Below are 27,672 nucleotides of genomic sequence, written 5' to 3' on the forward strand. Positions count from 1 at the left end.
TACTTATAAAAACAAATTAAAAGCATAAAGTTAGTGAGAACCTTATCGATCAATTTCATTACGAAATGCTATAAACTTATCACAACAATATCTTTTCAATTTCTGTTCCAATATCTAGCTTCAAATCTGAGCAATGAAGTCATTGTTCCTGTTGCTAATAATTTACAATTTACAAAATGTTGCCTTTTCGGACGAAGCCGCAACAATTGTATACAAGTCGTATCCGAAAAAAGTCCACCCTGTTCGAGATAACATTAAAGTAATTAATGCAGGGTCGTTTTACAAAAAACAGGACCAAGGCAAATCATTCACGAGGTTCCAACCACCGGTACGCCAATGGCCGGCCAACCAAAAGGTGATCGACTCTCTCCCAGAGGACAGTAATTTGTTCCAATTTGATTTCAATGGCGGCCTTAAGAGCAGAGTCAAAAAACTTCCCTATTTCAAAGATTTACGGAGGAGTAAAAGGGATGCCAACGAATCGAAGTCCGAAGTCACAACAAAAGCGAGCGCTACTCAAAAAACTGAAGTATTTAAACCCAAAGAAAATGTACCAAACGTCGTCAATACCCCAAAAAATGCGTCTCTCGCTCGTAGGTCGGGGGCAGCAAAGAGCTCCAAGGTTTCAGCCAAATTCCGGGCAGCAAGACGAGGACAATCGAAAAAGGCCGCAAGACAGGGCGGTGCAATAAAACCATCGCGACTTCTTAGAACTTTTGGAAAGAAAAATGTGAACCATAAACGTGGTATGCGTAAACGCAAGTCCCGGTCTCGCGTCCTAAGAGCCGGCAATGATAAAGCACCTAAAGAAAAAGCTGACAGGGACAAAATCCTCAAAGAGAAGGCCGGAAATGACAAAGCCCTTAAGGAGAAGGCTGGAAATGACAAAAAACCCAAGGAAAAAGCTGTCGATGATAAAGCGCCGAAGGTAAAAGTTGGGAATGACAAAGCACCCAAGGAAAAAGTTGTCAATGACAAAGCGCCTAAGGTAAAAGCTGGAAATGACAAAGCATCCAAGGTAAAAGCGGGTAATGACAAAGAATCTAAGGAAAAAGCTGCTAATGAGAAAGTACTTAAAGAAAAAGCTGTCAATGCTAAGCAAGTTCAATCCCCGAAAGGAAACGCTGGCAAGCAAGCTAGAAAGGCCGAGGCTAAACGCCGTGCTCCGTCCAAACGTAATCCCAAAGGTAAACCATAAATTATAAGCAGTCAATAAATGCTCAAAATTTAAATGTTGTTTTCATTGTAATCCTGGTAATTTGCTCAGCGCGTCGGCCGGTAGCGAGTCGGCGACTGATCTCCGCGCGCGATGCCAAGCCGGAGGACTACCCTTACATGGTGTCGATCCAGAAAGACAACGACCACTGGTGCTCCGGCGCTATCCTCAACCCGCAGCTCATTATATCCACCGCCAACTGCTTTTGGAAGTAAGTCACTGCTAGGTAAAATACAGAAACATGGGGAACATAATAATTACAACTACTGACGATTTTTCGTATACTTCTGGGTTAAAAAGCGATTGGCATTATAGTTGTCGAAATTGAAATGCTCACGGGCCACTTTTTGTTCTCGGTTTTTCATTTTTCTCAAATTTTGATAAAATTTGGTGGATAGAGTTCCTTATTCCGTATAACATAAGCGCGATTTCATTGTATGTCCTCCATAATCTTCCACGGAGTTACCTACGGAAAACGTATGGCATTTTCCGTAACACAATGGGAATTATTGTCCCAAATTTGTATTTTGTGTTTATTCCGACAAGATGAAGCTTTTCAGACCCACCAATTTTTATCAAAATGTGACAAAAAAATCGGCCAAAAGCATGTCGTGTCATGCTTAGTGTAGGGTTCACGTAGTTACCATTCGGTCAGAATAGGCTAAACGGGGGCTATTAGTAAGCATCAAAGAGCATATAATCACTACGTGGTAAGTATAATGAAAACTTTTTGTCTTTTTGTCACTCATGTCATGCATCCGTTGTTTTTTGGAGTGAAATCCGTTGTTTCTTTAGCGGCGCTGTGCTCTTTTTGTGATGGGGAAAAACTGAAACTCGCGTCAGGGCGTCAGGTGTCACGTGACCGTCAGATTGAACATTCGTGTGACATCATGGTGACGTGCAAATTGAATGTCATCGAAGCCTGGTTACTTTTGAAAAATCGTATCTCATTCAAGTGTGACATTTTATTTTCTTCATAATCAAAGTGCTGTCATAACGGTTAAAGAGGTTTAATCTTTTTTCATTGTGTTGTATTGTACCTATCTTTGTGTTGTTGGGTGTTTGTTTGTTTGTTTGTTTGTTTGTTTAAACTTTATTGCACAAATTTACAAAAAGAGTACAAATGGCGGACTTGACGCCTTGAGGCATTCTCTACCAGTCAACCATTCACCAAGGGTGTGATTGTGGATACTCAAATTTTTCCTTACCGAAAAGTTAAATAACAGAAAATAAGCGTGATTGTTTTATTTACTGATAGTGTAGGCTGTAGTCCTGCTCACGTCTCATGAAATACTCTGTATATGTAATATATTACTTAACTAAAAATATCTTCCACATGCAAATTTATTTACGTAGGTATAATAGAGAATAATCTCTTTTTATAAAACTGCTACTCAATTTCTCCAAAATATCAAAAATGCACAACGTTAATATTTTAGTGTTCACTTCTGCCGGCACTCCCGGAGTGCAACCCGTTGTTTTTTTTTAATTCAAACAAATAAACTAAAACTATACAAAATACAAACTAGAGTCCAGGCCGACTGTCATATCGTTCGATATCAAATAAGATGAGAGATTTATCTGCAACCGGCACTTCATTTCGAATAAAACGTCATCTCGACTGATATTAGAATAGAGGCCAAACCAAATTGCTTTGTTTCTGAGATATCTTCTAAATTTGAATGTCATTAACCTTTTGAATGCCAAGAACACCTAAAGGCGTCATTACTAATTGTGCCCACAGCTCCAAGGACAACTACTGTAGGTGTTATGATTATGACTCTTATAACGGACGATTACACTTTTGAGTAAGGTTTACATTTAGCTCCCTTGCGCCCGAGAGCTGGGCGTTTAAGTGACGTTTGTATTTATGACATGAAGCGTTCAAAGGGTTAAGAAGGTATCGATACATCACAGTGAAAATTACGATGCACCCACTGATATAGGGCGTTAGCTTATCGTGTCTGGCCGTTAGCTTATCGAGTCTGAATATATTATAGGGAGGTTATGATATGGATGAAGATAAATGTATATTTAGACTAGATTTAGACCAGCCTGCTACAGTGATCGCTTACCAGTGATCTGCATCCTATTAATAAAATCTAGAAACTCATTCTAAATTAGGTCAAAAGCTGTAAGTCGGATGAAAATCCGCGCTGGCGCAACAAGCATCGACACGGGTGGACAGATAGCGTACATCGCCGAGGTGCGGAAACACCCCAACTGGAGCATCCGCAAGATGCCTGAGAACGACATCGCGCTGGCGTTACTGGACAGGCAACTCAAGTGAGAACTCTTTTTGCATTCTGAAATCCTGGTCCCTGTTTTACCACGCTGACACTTAAATAAATTATAGCCTGTCCGATTTCTGGCCCATTTTTAGGGTTCCGTAGCCAAATGGCAAAAAACGGAACCCTTATATTTTTTATTAGAATGAACGTGTCTTTTTATTGAAAAACACCTTTGGAAAATGTGTAAGAATTATAAATCTACGATCATTTACATTATTTTGTTTTCATAAAATAAATATTAGTTATTGATTTTTAAAAAGCGTTTTTCAATAAAAATACATGTCCTAGATGATTACCTTTTTTCTAATGCAAAAAAAAACGAACTATAAGATCAAGTTCGCCAAACATTTACTATGGCGAACTACGATACATTACGATACAAGTGCGAAAAATAGGAAATTCGCAACGAGTGGGGATAAATAAAAACACGATCGAAGGGAGGGATCTTTCCAAGATTTTAAACCTGTCTAAATCATTCTTCGAATTTTGATTTATTAAACTATCAAAGACATCTCCATCCGAATAATCAGGGTAAAAATGAATAAAACTGAGATTTCTTTTATTCGTTTCTTCGTATACAGGTTCTCAGACGCTGTTCACGGGGTGGATCTGCCCAACAAAGTGATGATACCTCCGTTCAATGACGTGTGGGTTACCAGCTACGGCGCTGAAAGGGTGACTATATCCATATTGACAATCAGGTATATTTCCGGCAGATTATAAAATACTGGTCAGCTCTGACTAGGGCTCCCGGTATCCGTTCTACACGCCGACCCGTGCGTCCGTGTTCTTAGCCCCGGCGGTGCTAAGCATCCGAACTACACGAACCCGTCAAAGTCCGTTCCTGTGTAGTGCGTTTGGATCCGGATCTGCGTTGAGCCCCGGAGCCGCGGCCCTCGGTTTCGTTCGGGTATTTAATACACGGCTCCGGCGGACCGACCCACCCGGCCGGTTTGAGTTGAGTTCTGACATCCTAGAGGAAAGTTGTCGATCGTAACTCGCCGCGTCCACCTTGTCTGTCTGCCTGTCTGTTTTTTTTTATACTATGTCGGTGTTAAACTAGCATACGGCCCGCCTGATTGTAAGCAATCTCTGTAGCCTATGGACGCTTGTGACTCCAGAGGAGTTACATGCACGTTGCCGACCCTAACACTCCGCACCCTCGTTGAGCTCTGGCAACCTTACTCACTTGCAGGAACACAACACTATGAGTAGGGTCTGGTAAGTAGTAGTATGGGTAGTAGTAGTAGTAGTAGTAGTAGTAGTGATGTCTGTTCTCGATAAATTCAAAAACTACTGAACGCATTTTCATACGGTTTTCACCTATCAATAGAGTATTTTTTGAGCAAAGTTAAATTGTTTAGGTTTTTTTTTGTAAATTGATTGAAATATGACGACGTTTGCCAATGAAGTTAGAAAAAATCACGCTTTTACTATCCGTGCAACGACGAAGCGGGTCGCTAGTTAAAAATAAAGTCGGTGTGTGTAAGATTTCTGGTGTCCCATTTGTCCCCGCTGGGACTAAATGGAAATAGGTGCATATATGAATCATTCCCATCGGTACCCGCCTCAGATATGGCGGCAGCGGAAAATTAAGTACCTAAGTATAATGAAAGAAGACATTTTCTTCAAAGATTGATTTCGAAATTTTAATCTGGTCAGGACCATACGCCACACCAATGGGCCACGGCAGATGTATGCTTGGTCTTAAAGGGTCCACTGATTACCAGTTCGCCGGACGATATCGGCCTGTCAGTTATTGGCAAAAGCTGACATCGTAATCGCGAATAATTGACAGGCCGATATCGTCCGGCGAACTGGTAAAGCTTAATTTCTTATTTAAGTAATGAAAGAATACAATGTGTCTTCTTTGTATTTGAGTTCATTTAATTACAAGCTTTTATTTAGTTTCACCTGTTCCGTTGTCTGTCTGTCGATGTCGGTCTGTAATCAAATCTTGCAAGTTAAATTTGATCCATTTCCCAGTTTCCGTTTGAGCTGAAATTTTGCATGCATGTGTAAGTCGGGTGACAATGCAATATTATGGTACCATCGAGCTGATCTGATGATGAAGACAGGGGGTGGCCATAGGAACTCTGTGATAAAACAACGCAACTGTGTTTGGGGTTTTTAGAATTAGCTCGATGAGTATTAGTCGCCTGTCTAAAAAAAAGTAGTCCGTGATAAAAGCTTGTAACAAAAATTGAATTTTTGCCAAAAACTTATTTTATGCGTATAAAATAGTCTCAATCATGTTGAATTATTTCGTAATCAGTAGGCATCGGAGTTTTTATCGCATGGTAAGACTAATAGCGAGCTATGGAGTCGACATTAGCAACAAAATTCAACTCGTATTCATACTCATACCCATTCACTTATTTAATTAGTGATTTTAATTTTATAAGGACGAGAATGTTTGTAAACGATCCTTTAATTTTGTCTTGTCAATTTATGTCAGGACATAAATATTACTAATAAAAAATTATGACCATTTTTAGGGTTCCGTAGCCAAATGGCAAAAAACGGAACCCTTATAGATTCGTCATGTCCGTCTGTCTGTCCGATTATGTAACAGCCCCTTTTTTCCGAAACTATAAGAGCTATACTGTTCAAACTTGGTAAGTAGATGTATTCTATGAACCGCATTAAGATTTTTACACAAAAATAGACAAAAAAAAAAAAAAAAAATTTTGGGGGTTCCCCATACTTAGAACTGAAACTCAAAAAATCTTTTTTCATTAAACCCATACGTGTGGGGTATCTATGGATAGGTCTTCAAAAATGATATTTAGGTTTCTAATATCATTTTTTTCTAAACTGAATAGTTTGCGCGAGAGACACTTCCAAAGTGGTAAAATGTGTCCCCCCCCCTGTAACTTCTAAAATAACAGAATGAAAAATCAATATGATATATATTGCCATGCAAACTTCCACCGAAAATTGGTTTGAACGAGATCTAGTAAGTAGTTTTTTTTTAATACGCCATAAATGGTACGGTAATGGTACCCTTCATGGGCGAGTCCGACTCGCACTTGGCCGCTTTTTATGTATTGATTCATTTACATTCATATTATTTTTACCTCTTTTCATAAACATATTGTTTTTTTAATGAAATTTCGTAATATAATCAATACAAAAAATAGAAATTATTCTTATTTGTAATATTCAAAGACAAAATTAAAGTATAGTATATAACTCGTCAAAGTTCTAGTTCTTGGTTATATAAATTAAAATCACTTATTAAATAGATGAATAAGTATGAATATGAATATGAGTTGAATTTTATTACTAATGTCGACTTCATAGCTCGCTATTAGTCTTACTATGCGATAAAAACTCCGATGCCTAGTAAAAAAAAAAATCTTTTTTCTTAAAAATTCAGTTATCAAATACAAGTTTGTTCTCACCCTAGTGCTCCTCGCGTGACTCTGTACCCTATTTGCTTGTTGTTTTTGTTGTTGTTATGGGTTTTTGGACAAAGCTCGTTGCGGATTTTATATTGTACATTTTTGACGAAGCCTGTGGCGGATTATCAATGTAGATATCACGAAGTTCATTGCGGATGCCGTTTAGTGCCTACGCTTTTGACGTAACCTGCGCTGTGGATTTAGGTAATGGTTTGTGTTTTAGATTTATGTTTTAGTTTAATAAAGGTCATTTACTCGTATAATAACGTTGATTATCACTTATCCAGCGTGACGGCGTGTTCAGCCGGCTGCGGCTGACGCTGCAGGTGCTGTACATGCGGATGTTACCAGAAGCCAAGTGCGCGGAAATCACTAAACGATTCGGCGTTCTGCTCCACGACAGCTTCTTCTGTCTTGAGCAGATTGGACGCCGCGCGCCCTGTACCGTGAGTGTTTCGCCAGTTTATATTTTTTAACCATGGTAGTGGTAGACATGCGTAAGGGCACCTGACAAGACTAATATGACTATTAGGCTATCAGTTATTTTTTTATGTGATAGGAGGCAAATGAGACGAATCGAATCGTCTGATAGTAAGCGATTACCATCGCCCACGGACACAGGCAACACCAGGTGGGTTGGGTTAAATGCGTTGTCGACGTTTAAGATAGGAGTACGCTCTTTTCTTGAATAGAACTTTTTGACAGTGCGAACCTTATGGTTTCATCTTGGTAACATTTTACATGAACCAAAAAACATTTCTTTTTGGTGGGATTTGACTTCTTTTTGTTAACTAACAAAAAGAAGTGAAATCTGCTTATGACAATCTCCCACACCCTTATTTAAAGGGTTGGGGGTGATTTGCTAAGAATCCTGAAATACGTATCACTCACCACGTGATCTGGGTTCCGACAGAATACCAGTGCTTTGCTCGAAAGAGTGAAGCGTATAGCTGAGTTGACACCCTTTTGTTGTTGCTGCAATGCACACAGTGTAACTACTGCTATTCCACTATTCCTGTTATGTTTATAATATTTATAAGATTGTGTATTTTGTTTTAATTGATTGTGTATTTCATTCAGGCAAAAATAATTCACCTCGCAATAAATACTTATCAATGTGTAAACTGGCCCAATGTGAAGGCCAGCCACATTGACCCGTATGCCACATTTATCCTGATTGACCGTATACCGTATGTTGTTTTTTTCATCTAATGATGATGTCCTCCCAGACGTGTCTGTCGACGGCGACATCCTGACAAATAAGAAATAAATAAATAAATAAATATTATAGGACATTATTACACAAATTGACTAAGTCCCACAGTAAGCTCAATAAGGCTTGTGTTGAGGGTACTTAGACAACGATATATATAATATATAAATATTTATAAATACTTAAATACATAGAAAACACCCATGACTCAGGAACAAATATCCATGCTCATCACATGAATAAATGCCCTTACCAGGATTTGAACCTGGGACCATCGACTTCGTAGGCAGGGTCACTACCCACTAGGCCAAACTGGTCGTCAAGAAAGGATCTTAACTATTACGTATATTTGACGTAGCGTGACACCGGCGCACCAGCGGTGAGCGACGGCGTCCTCTGGGGCTTGGCGTCCTGGGGCATTCGGAAATTGTAAGTTTGGCGGAAAATTTGTATTCCATTAATAACACTGAACAAGCCATATGAAGAACGGCTACAGGAATTAGCTCTTACAACATTGGAGGACAGAAGGAAGCGAGGCGATCTTATTGAGACATACAAACTCTTGTCTGGACTCTACAATGTTCCAAATATTAAAGACCTATACATATCAATCCAGACTGTAAAGTTGAGAGGACACTCTAAAAAACTAGTTAAACCTCCATGTGCTAGCAACCCATGTTGCCAAATCCTGTAGTAAATGTATGGAACTCTTTACCGGAAACTGTTGTTAGTGCACCATCGGTGAACTCTTTCAATAATAGACTAGATACATATTATAGAACATTAAAAAGTTCTAAATAAACACAAGTGCTGCGAAATAATAAATAACGTAACACGTAAAGCAAGTCTCGCAGCTAAAAATGTTGTGAAATCTAATTTTGCGTTAATGATGGTCTCGGATTCAGATTGGGTAAAAATACTTACGTATGTCCGGATGTTCTCTGCAGATCGCATTTTCCCAAGCAATTCTCGTGAAATTTTGTTAGCAGGTTCGGTAGTTAATTAAAAATTTTCTGTCGTTTCGTTTTTGGAAAATGTATCATGGTTGAAGTTGGCGTAAATGACTTAAGTGCCAGTAGGGAGGGTCTACGGCACTTAAGACTAATTGTGAGTTCGCTGTGATAATTACTCAACGAAGTAAGTTTTTTTTTTAATTGTTTTACTTGTAACTACAGCTCACAGTATTAATACTATAAATACTTAAATACATAGAAAAGACCCAAGACTTAGGAAAAAATATCCGTGCTCGTCACACAAATAAATGCCCTTACGATTTGAACCCAGAACCATCGGCTTCATACTTCATAGGCAGGGTCTCTACCCACTAGTCTAGAACCTGTCGTCATTTATTTTATTTTTTTATTGACAGAGCGATAAAGAAAGGGACGGCCAAGGGTCGCGCGTTTATGTCTTTTGTACTACATTTTTGTCTACTGAGATACTTACCAATTGTTATTAATTAATTAGGTTTTATAGTAAATAAGTATTATTTTAGATGAATCGTAGAAAAAGTATTGTATACAATAGTGATATAAGTAATCAAGGTTTTCAATTTCGTTACTTAGGATACTCAGCAAGCTTCTTTGCCTAAATATGGTACTCAACTGAAAAGCTCTCTACGAAAGTACGCGTTCAAACCAGCTCATTAAGCAGCAACCCCTGCCACCCTGTCGTCGGCACCCTGCCTGAGACACCGGAGCACCCAATAGGACTGGAGTGTAGGGTTTGCAGTCAGGATCGCAGATATATGCCCGTCCTTCCCTACTTTGACTTTCAATAATATCAACTGAATTCCAGATGCGGTACGCAGCGGTTCCCCGCAATGTTCTCGTACGTGGCCGATGAGGGCAACATGGACTTTATCGTCAACGCCACCTCAGAGATGATGGGCGAGGAGCGCAAGAGCCCGTTCCTGGACCGCCCGCCCATCCGCCCCCGCACCCGCATCCTGCTGCCCGGCGAGAAACTACCAGAAATAACTATTTATTAGTTTGGTTTACATTTTATGACGGTCGTATTTTGTTTTGTTTTATTTGTCTTTTTGTAAGTTTTAATAAGCTCGTGTTTATTAAACAAATTCTTATGCACCTTCTTTTTTTGTCAATTTTACACAGATCAACCTACCCCTAGGGTCACTACCGACTAAGGTAAGATTTTTGAAGTGAAAATTTCTTTAGCGACGCTGTGGACTTTTTGTGATGAGGAAAAAATTTTAAACTTGCGTCAGGGGTCACGAGACCGTCAGATTGAAAATTCTTAGGACGGACACGTGACATCATGGTGACATGCAAATTGAATGTCATCGAAGCCTGGTTACTTTTGAAAAGTCGTATCTCAAACAAATGTGACATTTTATTTTCTTCATAATCAAAGTGCTGTCATAACGGTTAAAGAGGTTTAATCTTTGTTAATTGTGTTGTATTGTATATTTGTGTTGTTGGGTGTCTATAATTGTAGACACTCAAATTTTTCCTTACCAAAAAGTTAAATAACAGAAAAGAAGCGGGATTGTTTTACTTTATAAGATGGTGAACGATTCATTAACATTTACTGATGTATATAGTCCTGCTCACGTCTCATGAATTACTCTGTATATGTTATATATTTTAACACTAAAATTCGCATTTCAAAATATCTTCCACACTAATTTTTTTTTTACGTAGGTATAAGTAATAGAGAATTATCACATGGTTAAGCTCAATGATTAAGCAATTAGGTATGACGTATTTGAGGCTCCATGGGAAGAGTTGTTCGTGGCCTGGATAATATTTAGCCTGCGATCGTATCTACAATACGTACAAGAAATATTACCAATGTATTTACCAAATTTGAAACATATTGCCCACATGGTTTTATCAGAAAATTGAATTGAAAGGAGTTACGGATTTATAATGTATTATGTAATGTTGGAAGACTATGACGTGTGTGCGTCTAAATTTACATATACTTAGTATTCAATATACTTAGTATAAATTTACATATAATTTACATTTTGAAAATTTGGTTATTAGAAAGCAAGCTTTTGGCATTGTATATTTATTTTTGAATTAAAAATAATTTTAGGTCAAAATAAAACAGGAAGTTCTGTATATGAGCATATTTAATATTTTCTCTTCAAAATTGTAAAACTCACATTTTGAAATTGCAAAAATTATAACTAAATTCTCATTTCGTAATTAGTAACAATCGCCATTTTGTATTTTTCTCCATTTTGTATTTTCTCTCGAACCAATAATAATAGTAAACCATTTATACATCTCTAATAATAATATATATTAATGTCTAACAAATTCATTTTCTCAACGTACTCATCGCCACTTTCGATTTCGTTCCCAACATCAACTTCACATATTATTTGTAATCAACTTTTTTATAATACTCTAAACATACTTTTTACAATTTCTCCACTTACACTGACTACGGCTCCCTTCTCGCACCAAATTATGTATTTTAGAAAAATATTGGAATGATATTCAACGAAACCAAGCTTACGAACAACTTAGCTTAACTTATGATAACACCCAATCAGCAATTCCATATCCATAGGTACAATCAAGTAAATACAAATCAATTCGAATCTTTGGCAATTTTATATTCAAAAGTGAATTTACAATTTCTATTTTAAAATGGCATGAAAGCGTTTAATCCTATTGAGAAAAATGGCAAAATTTTAAACATATTTATACAGTTATCTTGTGGGCTGCACAATACATTTGATCAGTGTGAAATATACGCCTCTGAAACTGGGAACCTGTCCAGATTTGTATGTGTTGTCTTCGGGATTTTTTATCATATTATCTCATTATGTTAATGGCACCACTCATTTAAGAGAAAATTTTGAGGATTTAGATATTTTCTCGGCTCCCGTAAAATTTCTACCACTTTATTCGTTAAAAGTTGAATGTTTAGCCTATACCATTCCATTACTGGTGCCTGTTCCATTATAGGGATGTTTAGTATACTAGGATGAACTAGTAGATTCCTTTATTTGGTTCACTCAACAATCGAGTCATTTGAGCTAAGTGAAAGACGGACGCTTATCATACAATGATATACATTATTGTATGATATATGTACATCATTGTATGATATACATCATTGTATGATAAGCGTCATTACTACGAGATAATTTCCGACCACGCGGATCGTAAGGCGTAGGAAGTTAGGAACATGAGGTCTTATCACCATCGACTGCAAGTAGAAATGAAACTGAGTTTGCCCACTGATTTAAAACTTCTCACTGATAAAAAGTATCCCAGCTATAAACTTATCTTGCAACGTAATAAGCGTGTATGTGTTTAATTATTCTATTATTAATCCTGTTAAAAGATAACTCAATAAGTTATTTATTTATGAACTTAGACTGGCCGGACAACTAAAGGCATAAAGTTTTATAACAAAATATCTTACAATAACAACGTTAAGTACGAGGTTTTGGAAACTAAATAAATAAAAAATTAGGCCAAACCTAGAAACTTTCTGATCGGCTTATTTTTTACAGTTAGTGATATCTCACCGTTTTCCAGTAGCAGATTTACAAATTAACATAAATAACAAACCTTAATATTTTATTTCAGATTTTTTAAAATGTGGCATTTTGGACAAGTGGTACCTACTAAGTATTTATTAGTACAATTGGTACCCGATATTTTACAAATCTGATAAATTTGTAGGTATTTAGAAATTTCAAAATATTTCAGGAAAAATGAAACTCTTATCTTGTAAACCGTAAGCAGTAACTAACATTAACCTACGTACAGTACTTGGCCATAAAATCTATGGTAACAAATAGATTTACATTGAAACTAAACAATATACTGAGCAAAGCGAATATTTATAAGCGCGGTTCATATTTCCGCGAGTGCGGGAATATATCCATTTGTACCATGATGGGGGTTCCCCACGAGCGTGGGGGCTGCGTTGTATAAAACAAATAAGGAATGGCCAGACGGTGAACAACAAACAGCCCACGGTCCAAGATCATATTAAGGTTTGTCAGAGCACAACGATATTGTGTAATGTGTTATAATAGCACAATTGGAAACCATCGAGAGCACCTTGGACGGAAGCTTCGTTGCAGACCATCTGGCCACCCCTTTAGTAACGATCAACGACAGTACTGGGTGCTTAGCCAAGGTGCCAATCTTTAACGCTCCGTAGCGTAGTCATCTCTCTCTATCACTCTTCCATATTAGTGCGACAGTGACAGTTGCGTTCACTACGGAGCGTTAACGATTGGCCCGTTGGCTACGCACCCTGTTCGTCAGAAAACTAAACCAGCCTTATATTAGCACGCGCGAATATACATATTGGAAATTAGAAGAAAGACAATTTTTATAGTGTTTATTATGAGAAATTGGATAGGTCTGGTATCGATTGATGTGTACTTAATCACTTTTCAAGACTGAATTGTAATGAATGTTTTTAGGTTTTTTTGGCGATTTTTAAATTGGTGGTTATAGGAGTCAAGACATCTGATGCGGCAAGAAATTCGAATCGACCATTGGTTTATACAGCCATCACAGTCGCTGTTGGCTGTAGAGTACTCCTCAAAATACCTCCTTAGACGCTGCAACTACCGTCTGCAAATATGCTGTGGCCAATGATGGTAAGTGTAAGGCCTGAGTGGACGCTCGAAGCGAAGCGTTCGGCGGAGCGGGCAGCGTGGCGTCGGGCTCACAAGTGCTGTGAGCAGCGTGCACTAAGGCCGCTCCTATATGTTAGCATTTGTTTAATATGCACGCCGCACGCCCCGCCCCGCTGCTCGCCCAACTCGAGCGTCCACTCGGGCTAAGCACTAATAGAAACTGAAATTCAACGCGACATGTCATGATATTGCATTTTTCGAATTTTTGATACTAAAATCCGACCCCGACCTATATTTAAAAGCTTCGAAACCGAATGATAAATAAGAATATATTACTCATATAAATACAACTAGACCACTAATCGTATAATACAAAACAACAAATAAATTCGTGCTTCTTAAGTCTAGAATGCCACTTTAAAACCTAGTATTTAAACTCTGTTAAATATAGTTTACCATGTAAGTGAAGTGTTTCAAACCCGAAGAATAGAAATGATAAAATACTTGGGCCTCGGCTAGGCCTCTCTGTCTGCATTATTAAGTACTTCTGACAAAAGCTGCCTACACGTTCGATTACTAGCCAACTTAACGCACGAAGCGACTTTGTCTCTTTAAACCTAAAGTGTACTTTCACGCACCAGGCAAGATATCGAATTTTTAACCTATGTCTAAAATCTCCCTGATTTTTTTCTTAATCCTAAATATACACAAAAATAATTTTGTACTCTTCCAACGAGTAATTTCTCAAATGGCAACACTTAGTGTGTGTTTTTACAATAATATGGCAGCTTTGTACGACGAGCTTACCTATAGTTTAATTTGTAGGACAGTGAACTCTTTACAATAAAGGTTGATCAGCATGATGTGTTTGAGCAAGTTTTCATACAGAGTACATACATATAATTCCAAAATTTTGTATGAAAATTTGCGCAAGAACTTCATAGAAGTCAGGAGTAAGTAACCTTGCTAAAGTCTTAGGAGCACCCAGAGCCTTTGAAGTATAACACTGCTTAGCAAGGTTACCGACATCTTAATTTTGTCACGATAAAAATATTTAGTCAATTGCTAGTCAATTATATATATAAACATGCATTACAGTGAATATTATTGTAAAAAAAAACCGTAATACTGTAACAAATAACAACTTGCAATGAATTATTTCTAGTAGTATGTTTGAAGAAACTTATTTTCCTGTTTTATCAGCAGGACTACTCCAGCAACTCAGTGCTACATTTTTACCAACAACACAGTGAACCGGAAAATACAGCACAGTTTTCATTTGACAAAAGTCACAAACCTAATCTACTTATCATCATCTTAAAATCATGAGACCGTAAAATCAGTAATCACATTCCGAGGAAGCGAACTAAAATTATCTTTTTCATCACTTAGACCAAAAATTGACACGACGTCGTCAATAATAACGCGTTCAAAACCGCACCGAAAGTCTACAGCGAGACGAATTTAATCACAATTTGTACTAGCACAGTTCAGAAATATCCAAATTTGAAACCGAATATATTGGCGAGGTCGGTTTTGGCTTCGTCCTAGGGTTGGTTGAGGAGGAGCGCCTCGAGCTCGTCGGCGGAGCGCAGCAGGAAGGCGGCGGACTCGCGGTAGCCGGTGATGAGCTGCCGCACGGCGCCCACCTCGGCGCCCGACAGCTTGTGCGCCAGCAGCGGCTTGCTGCCCAGCGCGCCCGCCGGCGCCGCGTGCACCGCCGCCGCCGCCGGCGCCGGGCTCTTCAGGGACAGGTCTGTTGGCGCTGAACGACGCATTACTTTATCGCTTGACGATATCAATACCAAACTCCGAGTATGGGTACGGAGAAAAGATATTTACAATCATTTTAAAATCTAAGACAACGACAATTTTATACGCAAATTCGAAAAAGAGGTTTATAGTTTTAGCAGTCTCATGTATATAAATATTCCACCACAATTTATGTATCTATTGCTCACTTTCCAGTTCCTTCATCGACGTTTTATTTTAACCGAAGCGTGAGTCTTCGTTTTAACTCGGGCATTTTATTTTCGTATGTCCGGATGTTCTCTACAGGTCGCAATTCTTAACCGATTCTCGCAAAATTTTGTGACCAGATTCTATGATTAAATGGATTTTATTGTCGACCCAGTTTTTGGATTTTTTAACTCGAACGCGACTAGTCTCTATGGCGCTTAAGAACATTGAGCTTAAGAGTTGACTTTACTGTGATATGTGATAACAACTCGACGAACTATGTATTTTTCATTTTAACATTTTCTAAGCTAAACGCGAGGTCTACAGCTCACAGCGCCACTAGTGATAGAACAAACCAAATTAATAAAGCAGTAGATGGTGTAGTGGAGTGGCAGTATAACTCACCGGATAGATTGGTAGGGAAGGAATGTGTGTGCGCCGCCATAGCAGACAGCAGCGCGCTCTGGTACGCCGCCATCGCCGCGTTCACGCCTACACCTGGAAAAAAATAATAATGTAGGTGTCATTTGAATCTATTTTAGCGGAGCTCAAGACATAAACAGCGATGATATCACAACGAGACCATCTGTAATAAAAGGGTCCTTAAGTTCTTTGAATATATGTTCAGACTTAGTTCTCAACACTAGCGTGTAAGAATCTAGCGATTAGACGCATGATCACCCGGAGTGTAGATTTACATGGAGAGGTAAAGTTAAATAGTTACCTAGATCACACTAAAAGTGATTATTCAAAAAGCCCAGGATTGGGCCGCCTGGACAGCAATGATCTATTTATAATCGTTATGTCCTTCAAATTTACTGCTTCAGATCCGCAGTTAACAATATTTAGCATTGCGGACACGGGGCCTTATTCGAGATGCACAACTGTCAAATTTCGCGTCCACATCAAATCAACACTTGATTCTATCGCATGTTGATTCTATCAACTGTGGATATTATCATTTGGAACAATCAAAACTCATTCATAGAAAAAATAATCAAACAAAAATCAACTTTGTTTATTACTACTATATAGTTTGAAATGGCTCTGAACTCGAAGTGGTTCGGTTTGATTTGATTGTCACCTGACTGTGGATTGCTAATGTCAAATTTTGACAAGTATTGATTTTATTGCTAGACTTTATTGTCCATGGGCTTGGGCACCATCTTGGATTTTTTGACGTACGACAGGGAATACCCTTCCTTTCCTACAATATATGGCATAGAGTAAAGCGTCTTTTTTTTTAAACATAAGTTTACAGGAATCAGCGACATCTTGTATTCGATAGGATAAGTAATGCGCTATGAACAATGCGGCGGCGAGTAGTGAAACTGTACCTGACAACGTCAATCAATTAAAAAGTGACCACACAGTTGATGGTCGATAAAGGCGATTATTAATTGAATGTTAACGACAATAAAGAACTATTGACATGCGATCTTTTTGTTGAACCCACACCTACACGTCGAATAATGCTCGCTCCACATATTCTCCTATACAAGCTCAAAATTGTAAAAAAAATTGATGCAATTTACTCCGCACCCAGTCTCAAGTTGCTTCTAAACCACGTTCACGAACCAAGTTGTAACCTAACACATCTGTAAATATAAGGCATATGATTAAGAGATAAAGTCCGTTTTTTTTTAAATTACGAGATGGTTCATGAATAACCTTTATTACTATAAAAATAACAAAAAAAAATCTGTATTGCGCTATTACATAATACATAATGCATAAAATTGATATAAAGATAGGTACCATAGTAGCTCGATCACTTCGTCTATCAACAACTATTTTAATGCTCTTTGTAATCGTATACGCGACCCCATTGTATGTACAGTCGTCATCAGATATATCGGAACGCATGTATGAGATCTCAAATTATTAAGATAAGACCTACTGTACTGTCTATATTACTTACCAAGACCTAAGTACCTATTATTTATATGTACCTACACAAAGAGAATTCCTATGTTAAAAGGAGATTAAATACATATTTTGTTATTCAACTACAAATAAAATAAAATTTATATTTTTCAGTTAACACATTTTTTTTACCGATTTCTTTAATAAAATAAAACATTAAAGTATTATGTGACTATATTTCATTGTCTTCGGTATAGATTATTTACTGGTGTTCCAATTTCCTGTATCAGTTTGGTACCAGGAAATATAAAAACTACACCTCTTCAAAAACTTTGCTGGTAGTTCGACATCTGTAAGTTTAAATATAAAACATGATAAAAACACTTAAGTCAAAAACGTATACATAAAATATTTGCCCTATATTCTGGTCGCTCGGTAGGTTGCTCAGAAGGCTGGGTGCATTTCCGCGCTGGTTAACAATGCTGATCCTCTGGTCACCAGAAGCCTATATAAGGCGCTCTCATAGAGCCACGCTAGTGCCCTAGAGTTTCAAATTCAACCCCAAGTGCCACAAATATGTAGTTAAGGGTTTAAATTCTGGATCAAGAACATGGAATACTGTTCGCTAGTAAGGCCATAGGTATTAGAAAAAAATAATAGTAGGAGACGGCCGTGGTCATGGTAGGTGGTACAGGTGGGCCAGGCAAGCTCTGAAATTATGCACCTATTTTACTATAACTTTGTTCACCTGTGTATATTTACTGTTTCCATGATAATCATTTTTAATATGTAGCCCGTGTAATCGGGCTGTATCATTGGTCTCATATTTTTTAACACAAAATCATAATTTTAATTCAATAATTAATGGTGTTTTACATATTAATCATTAATGTACCTATTTTGCAAAATTTTCTTGCATATAATAATATTGTTTACTTCAATTGACGTGTTTATTATTTTCGTTACTATGTCAACGTTAATACTTAAAAAATTATAACGTGAAGGTTGAGTCCGCAGTACAGTTACAGTTTACGTACATAGTGGCATTAGCACAGTCGGATTAGGACCAAACTCGAAATGTTTGTCATGAAGTTTGGTATGTATATACGTTAAAGGCCCCTTTTTCATGCCCACACCATTTGACATTTGGGGACCTCGAGAAACCGCAGCCATCTTGGAAAATGTGGACCATCCAGGAGAAATTCGCGTTTTACTCTAAATCTACGTTCTTTATTCAATAATCGTGTAAGGCAACATTCAAGCTTATAAAATTCTACATAAAATAGTTTTATACATCTTTGCGAAAAAAAATGATCTTGCTTTAAAAAATACTTGCTAAACCCAGATTTAGCCCTTATACCCTTTCATGGGATATTCTCTTAATAGGAAACTTGGAAGAATAAAAATTCCACTTTTAACTATACATTTGTACATAATCTACCCCAATATCAATATTTTACTTGACTGCAACTTAACCAGAAAGTAGGGTTATGGGTATAAGTACTGAGGATTCAGGACAGCCTGTAGCTTAGGATACTGGACGGATTTTTTAAATGACGTATTATTTAGCCCTAAACTTTTTTCTTCCGTTAATTTTAGTAACTTTGTATTACATAGCACTTGTATACTAACTGTGGATCTACTGATGTCTGTTTTACTGTACTCCGCTCAATAGTTTAGGCGCTAGAAGAAAAAATATGATTTAATATTCGGAGTCCTCTCAAGGCGGCTGTATTGATTTTTCTTTAATAGAACAAGTAAAAGTAGGTTGTGAATGGCAAGAGGAATCTAACGATACGTCATTTAAAAAAATCCGTCCTGTATCCTAATACCTAGCTACTGGGTGTACTGAAACATCAGTACTTACACCCATAACCCTTCTTTCTGGTTTAGTCGCAGTAGAGTAAAATGTTAATATTGGGGTAGACCACGTACAAATGTATAGTTAAAAATAGAATTCATATTCCTCCGAGTTTCCTTTTAAGAGAATGTCCCCTGGAAGTGTATAAGCGTTAAACTTAGATTCAGCAAGTATTCTCTATAACAAGATGTATTGTTCCTCAAAGATATCGAGGACTTTTTTGTGTAGAATTTAATAAGTTTTAATGTTGACTGTTGTGTTGATGGTACACATTTTCCAAGATGGCTCGGATTCCTCGAGGTCCCCAAATGTTAAATGGTGTGGGCATGAAAAAGGGGCCTTTAATTTAAATACATTATAAATTTCATGACTGTTACAGAGATTTCGAGGTTGGTCCTAATCCGATTATGCTACATTGTGCGTCCGCAGCAAATTCGGTTCTCCATACAAATGTAGTTTCGCTCTCATTTTAAATCGGCTAGCTAGATTGCTCTGAAACTTTGTACTTACAATAGGATATGGTATATCTATGCCTATAATTAATTTAAAACATAAATGTGAAATGAGAGCCAATTAAGTTCAATATTAAGAATATGTGTCGTTGTTGACTCGCCGACAACGGAATTGAGATCTATATGGGTGCCATGTTCTGTGCTGTGTAGAAAATCCTGAAATTATAAAGGATTTGTCTTGGCTAGTTTTTACGTATAGGCTACGTATCACCGAAACATCACAAACACCACGAAGGTTCGGCTTGTACGGGCCCTCGTTTTTCCTATATTCTTATACGCTGCGGAGACCTGGACTATCCGAAAGACAGAGGAGAAGACGATAGACGCCCTAGAAATATGGTGCTGGAGGAAAATGCTGGGGATATCCTGGACCGAGTTTCGGACTAATGTCTCCATCCTTAAAGAACTCCGTATCAAGCAGCGCCTTCCGACTCTCGTAAAGACCCGCATACTCAGTTTTTTCGGTCACGTCTCGAGGAGGAACAACGACTCCATAGAGCGTCTAGTGGTGCAGGGTAGAGCAAACGGAAAAAGACCGCGCAAAAGGCCACCTATGCGATGGACTGACCAAATCAAATCTGCCATGAAGGGTCCCCTGAACGCATTTGCCAGAATGGCCCCCAACCGCGAAAAATGGCGAGAAATCGTACGGCAAGCAACATCTGCGCCTGATATCAGCAGTTGACCACGACGCTCTGCAAAGAGTACAACGACAAAGAAGAAGAAGAAGACGTATCATATTTGTCTAAAATTTGGTTTGTTGGTACACACACAAGGGATAGTCTCTAGCTAGGTACGGGGTGCCACACTCGTCAGCGCGACGGCGATATTTTTTACCTTTTACCTAAAAATCTCAAATTTGTGTACGGGCTCAGCTCTGGTTTCGTCTTAAGCCTAAATTTAACAGATTCTGACTCACAGGGGGCTTTGAGCATGCTGTTGCGTTCGTTACCAAATTTTGAAAAAAAAAAAACTAGCCTAACGACACAATAAATGCTTGTTTTTCCGCATTCTTCACTATATCTCCCTGTCTCACTACTATCTGACCTTCTAACCCAGAGGGGAAAATATACCTTATTGGGGATACTCCATCTTCCTCATGATAATATATTTTACTTTACTGAAAAGCAATCGGTACATGTTACAAGATGCACATTGTTAAGAGCCGGGGTTAGAACCCACGACCATTGGTTTTAAAATGAAGCTTTGTATATAATTTGTATTTTTATAATAAATCTGTTTTCTTGTTGACATTTTGTGGTATTGTATTGCTTTATGTTAATTGTCAAAATATTTTTTTTCATCCTGGACAATTGTCACATGCGTCACATGTACGTTTTTATGATAGATCTACATCGACGCAACTGCATGTCATTGTCAAAGAGCATATAATCACTACGTTTTAAGAGACGGGACTTCCATACTAGCGAGTGGAATCAGTTTGTTTCGCAAATCATTACCAAAATGTACGACAAAGAACTGTCAAAGAACCATAGTACCAACATAAGCGATTTAAATAGTGTAGTACGCTACACGCTTACGATTCTTATCGATATCGATAAAATGGGGAGGGTTGAAACATAGGCTCCTGTCTACAAATTTTGTACTCGAAATCAGGTTAGCATCGAGTCCACATTTAAGTTGTATGTTACATAGTGGATAGTTCTTAATTGGACTACTATCTGGTCGGGCTTAATGTGGACCCGAATTATTTTAATACAGTTTTTAAGTCGTGTTTTTTTATTTTATTAAATGCTTGATTTTCATAATGATGTGCACATACATGTTTGAATAAATGTAACTTTTCTATGGGAAGATGTATCAGGTCTTCGTTTTCAACAAATTTGGCCCACTGCCTGCATCTGAAAACATACAGCCTTGGAAAAACATGACTTTATCTACAGTTTATATTCCATGTGTTTGCTAATGAGATGATCAACTGATTATTTCGCGCTAATATTCATCTATAAATCATGTTTTTCGGCATCCAGTTATCAACAACCCTTTATCAATGCTTTAACTTTTTATGTATTTATATGTCTGTTAATCATGAGAACGGGTCTGGCCTTGTTGGCAGCGACCCTGCCTATGAAGCCGATGGTCCCAGGTTCAAATCTTGGAACGGGCATTTATTAGTGTGATGAGCATGAATATTTGTTCCTGAGACATGGGTATTTTCTATGTATTTATAAATACTTATAAATTAGGACTATGTACATATATATATATATATATACATTATTACACAAACTGACTTAGTACTAAAGTATGAATGGCATGTGTTGTGGGTATATATATATATTGTTGTCTAAGTACCCACAACACATGCCATTCATACTTTAGTCCTAAGTCAGTTTGTGTAATAATGTCCTATAATATTTCTTTATTTATCATAAAAACAGAGATTAATTTTCTTACATTTTAGGTAAATATATTAAATAATCACTAGATAAAAAAAATATGTTAACTAATGACCATTAATGCATAAGTAATAGATAATTTATACATTATTAATCTTCGACGAATTAATTATGGTCATATTGCATGCTAGTTCTAAGGAAATTTCACATATTTAATTTAATTATTTACACTGATATACAAATAAAACTACAGTTATCGATAGTTATAGTACATCCCTAGTTCACAACGAAAAATAATGTAAAATATCTATTTTTCGATGTGTTTATAGCCTGCTGACCCAAAATAAGGTCAAAAGTAAGTATCTAAAGCAATACTTACCAGTCTTCATCCAAGGGAAATTTCGCCATAAAATCCCTTTTATTCGTGATTTTCTCGAGTGGCTCGCTTGCCACATATTTCACACTTAGTAAACCGTTTTCTCGCTGGCATTGTAACAAACTCGCTCTTTACTCTGATCACGGTTGACTATTTTCGATTTTTTTCACTAAATAATAAAGAAATTACACGAAATACCCGAACAAAACATTGAAGCCTTCAAAATAAACAAAGCAATTAGGCTGACAGTAGACTTGATGTAAACTTGACAGAATAAATAGCACTGACGTTTTCTTTTTCTTCGTTGGCAATGATTTGCGAAACAAATTCCATACAAAACTTTTTTCTTCCTAGTTGCGTCAGCCTGATCGGAATTTGGCAGCTAACTCCATCTTGCGTCCAGTAGAAGAATCAAAATCGTACAGAAAAAACTACTCTCTGCCTTAGGATCCCCTTTTAAATGTCATAAATCCAAACATGGCAGCCATACCCATCGACAAAAAAGTCTACCGTTGATCTAATTTCATTTGACAGTTAACTAATACGTATTCGACACGCTTATATTTGACAACTAGAATCCTGACTAGGGCTGCGACTGCGTACCAAAAGTACGTCTCTGTTACTCGTACCAAAAGTACGTCTAAAATACCAGTTTTACGAGTATGACCCCCAATAGGCAGTTTACGTATTTGCCGTGCTTAGGCGTCTTACAAATAAGGATTATTTATACAAATATCGACTTATTATTTCGGTAAGGGTCGGAAATATGTTGACGTTTTGAGTGAATCTATTGTCATATTTTTGTTATATATTATTACATTATTTTTAGATACAACAGACACCCAGACGACCATCTGTTAACAAAATTTTATTTTACCTAAAGTAACGGTAAGAATGGAGGTACGAGGTGATAAAAGTTTCATATTTGTTTTATTTCAGAAATCAAAGTCCGTACTTTTAAATACTCGACAAGCTAAAAGTAGTCTATTACAAATAACCTGTTCCAAAAACTATTCCGGTACAACGCCCCGCCTCTAGTGTGGATATTGTTCACTGACAGGTGGTGATAATAGCAATTCGACAAGTCACAATATTTCTCACATCAAATGGAAATCAACACGAAACGTCACTTTTAGCATGTCGAATAAGGGCCACGATTTGGTGTTATCAACTTCTTTTATTTTAAAAATCTTGGGAAAAAAAATGTAGTCAAATTGTATGAAATTATAGTTAAAATATTAAAAATATATGACGGTGGTGATGGGATGGTGGTGGTATCTGATGGAGGGTAAAACTTACGAGTACATAGGTTTAAATAAGTATGAATTCTGCTTACCTGATGGAGGCAATGCTGATAACGTGGACAACAGGGCGCTGCTCGACAAAGCTGTGGCCGGATTTGTGTTGGTGCTGAAAATTAATAGTAGTTATCGTAAATACAAGATCGCTCTTGAAAAACGAAACAAATATTGCTAACAGGAAGATGATGATTGTCGTAAACGAATTATTTAAAAAATATGACTAAAGGCAGGTAAACATGGATATTACTTGTACCTCTGACGCCCAAAAGTCTGCGGTGTCCCGAACGTGGACGGGAAAGACGGTCTGAACAGCGGAGCCGGAGACGAAGCGGGACTGGAAAAGATATCATCGCTTAGAAACTTTCCATACCTAGTTCCATAACTTTCCATAACTGGCTGATATATAACTGGGTCTAACGCGATATAATTTCATTATGTTTACTTTATCCATTATTTCATTTTTTTTAAAGGTAAATATAATGAAATTATATCGCGTTAGATCAGTTCATATCATTTATTATCTGATCGATATTGTCGTTACAAGATAGTGAAATCGGGTAAACCTACTACTGCAAAGGAAATAATGGTTCTACATAACACTAGGGTGTTCATCCTCACACCCTAGTACCTAAATGGTCACGCACTGTGCGGTTTAAGAGGAACTTCCTTCCGCGCACGCTCCAGTTGTGGAATGAGCTACCTGCCGAGGTTTTCCCGAGGGTCTACAGTATGAGGTTCTTCAAAAAAGGAGTGTACAGATTTTTAAAGGGTCGGCAACGCGCATGTAACACCTCTGGAGTTGCAGGCGTCCATAGGCTACGGTGACCTCTTACCATCAGTATGCTTGCTTGCCACCGTCGTGGTATAAAAAAAAACATAACACTAGGCTTTAAAACCAAAGGTTTTAAAACTTGGTATGTTCTGCACTCATTTTGCGGTGATTGATATAATGCCCTTAAGACTATTTTTATTGAGTTTTATTATTCATAATAATGTATTATTATTAATAATTTATCAACTACGACTCACCTAGCAGTCTTACTGCCAGCATTCCCATTAGCGTTATCCAGCTTGAGACTATTATTATTCAGCAGTGGGTTCTCGAGCGTGGGGCTGACGGAGGGTCTCGTGGTGTCGGCGGCGGCCTTGCTGTGCGAGGAGGACGTGGTGTTGGAGGTGGAGGTGGCGGGCGCGGAGGAGTTGATGCTGTACAGGCTCAGGAACGAGGACGCCACGGCTGAGGTTGCTGTCGTGTCTATGGCCTGGGAATTAACGTAGTACGTCATGCTTGTAGTATTAGTAGGTACCGATGTTCTGTGTGAAACAACACAATACTACAAAGGGTTGATAGAAATTTTGCTCAAGAAAAATATATGAAATGATATTTTGGTAGAAAATTACCGGCCTGAAAAGGATAACAATAATGAATTGCTTCATTTCCAGCTTTCTTCTGTCAACAGCTAAGGAATGAAACTTATTTCCACCTGTCACACCACTAAATTGTATATTTTTCAGATCGAGGGTGAAAAGGTAGGGTAGGTTTAGTATTTACCATAGGCGTGGGCACAGTGGGCATGGGCTGGCTGACGGGGTCGAGGCCGAGCCGCATGCGCTTGGCGTTGAGGCTCTCGTTCTCGCACGCCTGCGCCAGGATGTGCTCGGCCTGCACCGACGTCAGGTGCGCGGGCGTCGGCCGCACCTGCAACAACCGACAGCATTCGTGGTTTCAACAGTGCGGACTGCGGACAGTCTTCACGTCAAAAGTGCCTATCATTTTAATAAGCTCTAAGACGTAAAATTATTACCGAGGAGGATGTCCATTCTGGTCTTCATGAGCGGTTTCATTTTACCAAATAGATTCAGATTAAGATTTGTTTATTACACAATATACGATTGCGTTACAGGTGACATTCATGTCAATTTATATGAATCTATATTATAATAGTCTAATTTCTAATAATAACATCATAATCCAGGTAGCTTGATGGAACAGCACGTTTTAGATGCAAATACTTGGTTTTTAGATAAAAATAATATATCCCTATAAGTATGCTTATAAGAGTTGAGGAGTTCCCTCAATTCCTTATAAATCCCATACAACTAGATTTTGTCAAACGTAATTTTCAAAATCGGTCGAGTAATGACGGAGTTTTGAGGTAACAAACAACCGAAAACATAGAAACAAATTGAAAATCTCCTCCTTTTGGAATCTTGAAGTCGGTTACGTCTTTATAATGTAAAACAGTTACGAATGATAGATATTAATGGACGCCAACTGTAGAGGTGTGTGTATTTTTGTATACTTTTAGAAGATGGCTGATGCTTTAGAGGCGCTTGTTTCATCTACTACTATTGATGTTGACTGAAGGATCTTATTTTACTCATAGTGATCTTATAAATAACAGCAACAGAGTATACATATTAACTTTGTTTTATTTTACATCCCGGAGGTAACTCAAATACTTGTAAAGAAGAAAATATTTCTTCTACGTAATTTACACTAAAAACTGATCCAATTTCTGAACTAACATACATACTTCCTTTCAATCAAATAACCATATTTAATCGTTAAAAAATGCTACAAATATTATCAGAAATCCGAGATCGAACCCTCACCGCAGTGTCCCAAGCGTTGGTGGTCCCCGTGGCGCTGCCTCCGTTGCCCGTGGTCGGCCCGTCTCCGCGCACCTTCTTGTTCCGCCGGCAACTCTTCAGATACGTCCGGATGCGCTTGCGGGCGCGCTCGGCGAACTCCGGGAACTGCCGGGTGCAGGAGTCGATGATGGCCTGGATTTTCTCTTTTGGCTGCTTTGAGATGGGGACTATCCTGTCCAAGTTTTCGTCGACGAAGAGGCGGACGAACATCTGTAACAAAAAAGTGGTTTTGTACAGATACAAGTATTTCTCTGGTGTTGTAATAGTAATTGCTTACCATCAAGCGGATCGTCTATTTGTTTATATATTATTAAAGACTCATGAAAGAATATATTATGACCTGGAGTACTAATTAACAAGTTATTTGAATAAAGCTTTTAAAAAGATTCCAAAAAAGAATATTTACCCGAAGTATTTATGAATCTTTTTTGTTTTTGCTGTGAATTCATAATATGCTATTTAAATAATTTCATAAGGCGCAGTAGGTTCAAAAAACGGATTTTGAAAAAATCGTAGCGCGCTTTTAGAGCTCAATACGGCTGCCATAAATTTAATTAACAATCTTGCCTGCATTGACTCGAATCCTGATATTTTGACTTTCGCTTGATAGAAAAATATCCCGAACATAGATCTAATGCACTTAAAAATTATGCGCAAAAGCTAAAAATATAAAAAATCTGCAAAATCTTGTTTGATGGAATGTATTGATTACTTTTTTATTTATTTTATTATACAAAAACTTAAAATGAAATAAAATGAGATGCGCGTTCCCGGGCACGCACTTCCATCTCACTCAGTGAGAGTGGCAGAAGAATACGAACTTACTGCACCTTAACGAAATCAAGAAAGCGTTTGAAGTTGGCGCCAAGGTTTCTCAGAACAACTGAAGCTGGAATTATACGAGCATAGCATACGATAGCTTTTAGTTTCTATTTTCCTATACTAATCAATAATCACTTGGGTATTGCTAGTTCGAAGATCTTGATAAATTACCTCGTTTTATGACGTTGTATAATTAGAACAGCACTGGTGCAGGTATTATTTATACTGCTATACGGCGACTTATGA

General features: G+C 37.8%; 2 protein-coding genes across 5 annotated transcripts in view; one reads left to right on the top strand and one right to left on the bottom strand.

The window, feature by feature from the left end:
* Window positions 1-63: 63 nt before the first annotated feature.
* On the top strand, window positions 64-10,214 carry LOC133530252 (uncharacterized). Its single transcript, XM_061868131.1, has 7 exons — window positions 64-1,187; window positions 1,268-1,427; window positions 3,341-3,502; window positions 4,089-4,182; window positions 7,202-7,360; window positions 8,486-8,556; window positions 9,925-10,214. The coding sequence occupies exons 1-7, from the start codon at window positions 134-136 to the stop codon at window positions 10,115-10,117; spliced, it is 1,893 nt and encodes a 630-aa protein (XP_061724115.1). The 5' UTR covers window positions 64-133; the 3' UTR covers window positions 10,118-10,214.
* A 995-nt stretch (window positions 10,215-11,209) lies between these two features.
* Window positions 11,210-27,672, bottom strand: part of LOC133530240 (nucleolar protein 4) — a 186,941-nt gene continuing 170,478 nt past the window's right edge. For 3 of the 4 annotated variants that reach the window (XM_061868116.1, XM_061868113.1, XM_061868115.1), the window contains 7 exons: window positions 26,566-26,814; window positions 25,502-25,648; window positions 24,979-25,211; window positions 24,203-24,283; window positions 23,985-24,058; window positions 16,079-16,171; window positions 11,210-15,479 (listed from right to left, as the gene is read on the bottom strand). In XM_061868116.1, the coding sequence (XP_061724100.1) occupies window positions 15,262-15,479; window positions 16,079-16,171; window positions 23,985-24,058; window positions 24,203-24,283; window positions 24,979-25,211; window positions 25,502-25,648; window positions 26,566-26,814 (1,095 nt within the window). In that variant the 3' untranslated portion in view covers window positions 11,210-15,261. The remainder of the gene's footprint in view (window positions 15,480-16,078; window positions 16,172-23,984; window positions 24,059-24,202; window positions 24,284-24,978; window positions 25,212-25,501; window positions 25,649-26,565; window positions 26,815-27,672) is intronic. The other variant, XM_061868114.1, reaches the window with a different exon arrangement.

Source organism: Cydia pomonella, chromosome 22 (assembly GCF_033807575.1).
Source record: "Cydia pomonella isolate Wapato2018A chromosome 22, ilCydPomo1, whole genome shotgun sequence".
In the NCBI taxonomy this organism is placed as follows: Eukaryota; Metazoa; Arthropoda; class Insecta; order Lepidoptera; family Tortricidae; genus Cydia; species Cydia pomonella.